This window comes from Hydra vulgaris, chromosome 06 (genome assembly GCF_038396675.1).
Source record: "Hydra vulgaris chromosome 06, alternate assembly HydraT2T_AEP".
Taxonomy (NCBI): Eukaryota; Metazoa; Cnidaria; class Hydrozoa; order Anthoathecata; family Hydridae; genus Hydra; species Hydra vulgaris.
This window is the reverse complement of record NC_088925.1, coordinates 47172807-47177500: the sequence shown is the minus strand read 5'-3', so window position 1 is coordinate 47177500 and position 4694 is coordinate 47172807. Positions and strand designations below refer to the sequence as shown.

General features: G+C 26.2%; 1 protein-coding gene across 3 annotated transcripts in view; it reads left to right on the top strand.

Moving 5' to 3' along the window:
• LOC136081917 (uncharacterized) overlaps nt 1–4450 on the top strand; it is a 6229-nt gene extending 1779 nt beyond the window's left edge. Inside the window, exons 6-11 of one of the 3 annotated variants that reach the window (XM_065800349.1) lie at nt 10–93; nt 266–300; nt 419–466; nt 553–610; nt 1041–1132; nt 4341–4450. In XM_065800349.1, the coding sequence (XP_065656421.1) occupies nt 10–93; nt 266–300; nt 419–466; nt 553–610; nt 1041–1132; nt 4341–4344 (321 nt within the window). In that variant the 3' untranslated portion in view covers nt 4345–4450. The other 2 variants (XM_065800347.1, XM_065800348.1) reach the window with 2 other exon arrangements.
• The last annotated feature ends 244 nt before the right edge of the window (nt 4451–4694 follow it).

Sequence of the window (4694 nt, the reverse complement as noted above, 5' to 3'; positions counted from 1 at the left end):
TTTTTTCAGTACAACGATTACATCTACAAAGTTATTATTCCAGAATGCTTTGTTAGTCTTTTTTCAAAATTTATGCATTGGTCCAGAATTCAGGTAAGAAAATCATTTTTTAAAAATTTTAACAAGTAACAAATTTTTTTTATTTTTTTTTTAATATTTTTTATTTTATTTTAAAATTCTCATTTTATAATATTTTGAAAAATTGTTTGTTCATAAATTTTTTGTTTTTATTTTTGGTATTTATGTTAAAAAAATTATTTTTTAGGCTGAAGTTTTTTTGGAGAAGTTTTTTTCTGCAAAGTTAGATCAGAATAATTTATTTATTTATTTTACAATTTAGTTACAAAAAATGTAGAATAATTTTATTTACTTAATAATTTAAATATATAAGTTGTATTTTTATTATATTGATATAAAGGAATAAACCTTTGGAAAAGAAAGCAGCTTCACACGTGTCAAATGAAAGGTAGATATCCTGTATATAACTTTTATTTTTCTAACCAATCCTATCAACTTAAAAATTATTTATTTTATAAACTTTATTTAATTAAGCATGAAAATTGAAATAATGAGAGCTCTTGAAAATGATGATTTCCATGCTGCATCAACGGTATTTTTTATTTTGATATATGTATTATTATCTAATATATAGTTATATAATTTGATATACATTTTTTTATCATGTTTTTGTTAACTTACTTTACATGAAAATTGCAAAAGTTCATTCGTTAATTTCTTAAATAATTTATATTCTTTAAATGATAAAAACTAACCAACAACAAATTGAACATGTCAGCTACACTTTCACACAAAAATAATTTGGATTATGCAGATAAATTCATTGTATAAATATCATTTTACAGTGACACTTTTTTTATTATCTTTTTTTATCATTTTTATATCAATTTTCATATATTTACATCAATAACAATTTGCTAAAAGTTGATAAAAAGACAATTATATTAGACTACTTTTAAATTTTCTGCCATGGAAAATCACAGAAAAAGTTTTAACTATTTTTCTTGTTGTTTTTTGAAAAGGTCATTTCAAAACTCAAAGCTTCTGCTTCAAAAAATTCCGGTTCAAAAGAGGTTAAAACTCGTCGAAAAGTTAAATGTCCTAAATGTAATGAGTGAGTATCTTAATAAATAATTTTTTATTATAACTAAGATAATATCAAAAATTATTTTAATAATTTATATCTCCACCTATTAAATTGTATGAATTTATAGCTTATTTAGGTTCTTAACAAAGTTATGAAAGTGTTTTTCAATACTTTTATTTAAATTTTAAGAAAGTTTAATAATTTAATATAGTAATAAGTATATAAGTTTTGTCTAAGTATTAAGTATTTATAATAAGACATAAACTAAAAATTGTTTTTTAGTTTCTACTTTCATATTACATCTACTTTCATCAGCTTTAAAGTATTTTTTATTGTTAGGAGAGTAGCACATCTAGACAGACATTTAATGTCTAAAAAACATGTCTGGGATACGCTAAAAGCAAAAAACGCTAGAGTAGATTTTGATCTTAACCTTCCGAGAAAGGTGCTCTCACCTTCTAAAAGACGATCAAAGATCCGTCACTACAAAAAACAAATATGTGGTTTTTCTCACTGCCTAAAAGAAGTTAAAAGATTGAATAACCATCTAAGACAATTTCATGGTTTAAAAACAAAAGAGGAAATTCAAAGAGCAACTATGCTTGCAAGACCTGTTCTTGAAACTAGTGATAAAGAGTCAAACAATGATTCAAGTTCTGATTCTTCATCTACAGAGGATGAAGAGCTATTAGAAAATAATTTCACTAAAGCTATTCATAGTGAAAGCAATTTTTTGGCTTCAGACAGCGAGGAAGATGATTGGCTTGGTGTAAAATATCTTCAAAAAAGATTAGAAAATAATTCTAAAAATAATTTAAGTGTTGAACATGATCTTAGAAGTAAAAGAGATACTCAGTCAGCTGCTGAAGAAGATTCTGAAGATTCATCTGTTGACTTTGATGATGGTGAGCAGATTTTTTACATGGCTTCATCTGAAGAAGAACAACTTTTAGATAGTTTTGTAATTTGGCTGCAGAGTCCAGATGGTGGGATCAAACCTGAGCGTACAGCTAAAAAGCATAAAAATGTAGTTATGGGTGTTGTGCGACATGCTGCAGAGGATGACATTAATTATAAGCATCTTGCTTGCACTTCTTTTTTAAACTCCTGGATGTTGAAAATGCAACACGACCAGAAACAACCTGGAACAATTAAAACTTATTTAGGTTCAATACAAGTATTTTTAGATTTTTGTATTTTGAGAGAAAGAAATGATATCATTACTAATGATGAGTATGTGAAGCTAAAAGTTTTGATTAAAAAATGGACTCGTACCTTATGGAAGGGCATCCAAGAGAGGCAGTTTGAGAAAGATTTGGAAGACTTTCACAGCTTTCCATCTGAAGATGAAATCATTAAATTTGATGCTTCAGATTATGTAAAAAGTGCGAAAAAACTTTTAAAAAGCTGCAATAACAGTAACTTTGTTTTAAATAAGTCTAATTATTGCTTAGCCAGATCATATTTATTGACCTATATACTATTTAATAATGCATCAAGACCTGGTGCAACTGCTAATATGACTATTGGTGAATTTAGAAGAGCTCTTTATAATGCTAGCGGCTATACAGTCAGTGTTAAAAAACACAAAACAAGCTACAAAGGACCTGCCAACATAGCAATGACTGTAGAACTGTACAATGAAGTTGCTGTTTACATAGAGTTTCTCAGGAATAAGCTTGTAGGCATATCTCAGCCAACTGATGCAGAACCTGTTTTCCTAAGTTTCAGTGGTGTAGCTATGGATTCATCAATGATATCCTCTCAATTTACTCTATTTTGGAACCGTGCTTTGGGCAAAACAAATTCAGATTCTTCTGCAATGAATCCAACCCTGGTGAGGAAATACACTACAACTAAAGTACATAGTCAATTTCCTCATTTAAAGGAAAAAACAGCACAACACTTGTGTCACAGCTTGAAAGTTGCTGAAACAAATTATGCATTGTATGACACACAAAATTCTGCATCAAGCACATGTACTGCGTTAACTTCTGTACAAAGATCAACTAATGGAGTTTTAAAAGGCACCACAGATAAAATAGACACTACTATGGATTTGTTTAATGATGAGATAACCAAAGGCTTGATTACAATAGCAGATGTTCGAAAAAAGATTACAGGTGCAGATTGTGATTTGAAGAAAGTATTAGATAAAGTAAGGCATACAATCCGTAAAAGAAATATAACTGCAGGATCCATACCAACTGTTGAAAAAGTTCATTTCTCAATTGAGCCTACAATTGAAAGAGTTGAAAAAGATGATGAAATTGTTGAAGAAAAAAATAAGAAAGAAAAACCTGAACCTTTTAAAAAATTGTATAGTTTTAGAGATAGAAAAGAAAAAAAAAGACATATAAATGATGAGTTATTGGAAAGTGCAGAGCATGTCGAAACTGTCGATTTTTCTGATCTTGATTATGTTGCACCATCTCCAGAAGTCTCATTTAAAAGAATAAGAAAAGAATTTACAGAAGATGATAATCGACTTATATACAAGTGTCTATCATCAGTTATATTTTCAAATGAGCCTATTGTTAAAAGTAAGTTTATGTCAACTTTAAAAAGTCAACCAGAGTTAGTTAATATTGTAAATCAGTTTGGGGTTCAATCGTTGATTGTAAAGATGAGAACAGAAAGACAAAAGAATTTTAAGGCATTGTAATATACTCTTGATGTTAAAATTTAGTAACATACTTTTTATTTGTCTTTATGTTATGTGTGTCAAATATTAAAGTTTACTTTTAAAATTTAAATATAATACTAAAGCAGTTTTTATTTATTATACGTTATGGTATTGAGTTTTTCTGTGCATAAAGTAAATGATTTTTTTATAAATAAAGTGGATGATGTTTTTTTTTATCTGTTTATGCATTTCAATGAAGCATTGGTTAATCTATACCTTAGTAATTTTCGTTTACATATAAATTTAATTTTAAAAAGTTTTAAAAGTAATGATTTCAAATAATTATTATTATTATTACATTAAATATAATTATTATAATTAATCAAAATATTATTTATTTATTTAGTTATAATTTAATAATATTTATTGAAAATAGCAGAATAGCAAATTAAAATTTAACAAGAAACGCAGTGACATGATTGATCTTTAGTAGGTTTGGCTTGTTTTATTATATATAATAGGTATATTGCGAATTATTTTATTTTAATATTGCTAATTTTTTGCTGTTTAATTTCGTTAATTTAATAATTGATTTTCTTATTCAAACAGGTAGCGTTGTTGCAATGGAAATCAATCAGTGTTGATGTGATGAGAATCTAAATGATGAATAAAAAACTTCTTGTTTAAAATTAAGTTTTTTGTAGCCTAATTTTTTCTGAATCGTTATTGTTTTATATATATATATATATATATATATATATATATATATATATATATATATATATATATATATATATATATATATATATATATATATATATATATATATATATATATTATATTCATTTATTTAGTTATCGAGGACCAATTACAAGTTATTTATAAGTAATCGAGGTAAGTCTGTCGATGTATTGCTTAAACATTCTAGATACGGTGTACTAAATCGATTAGAAAGGAAAACGA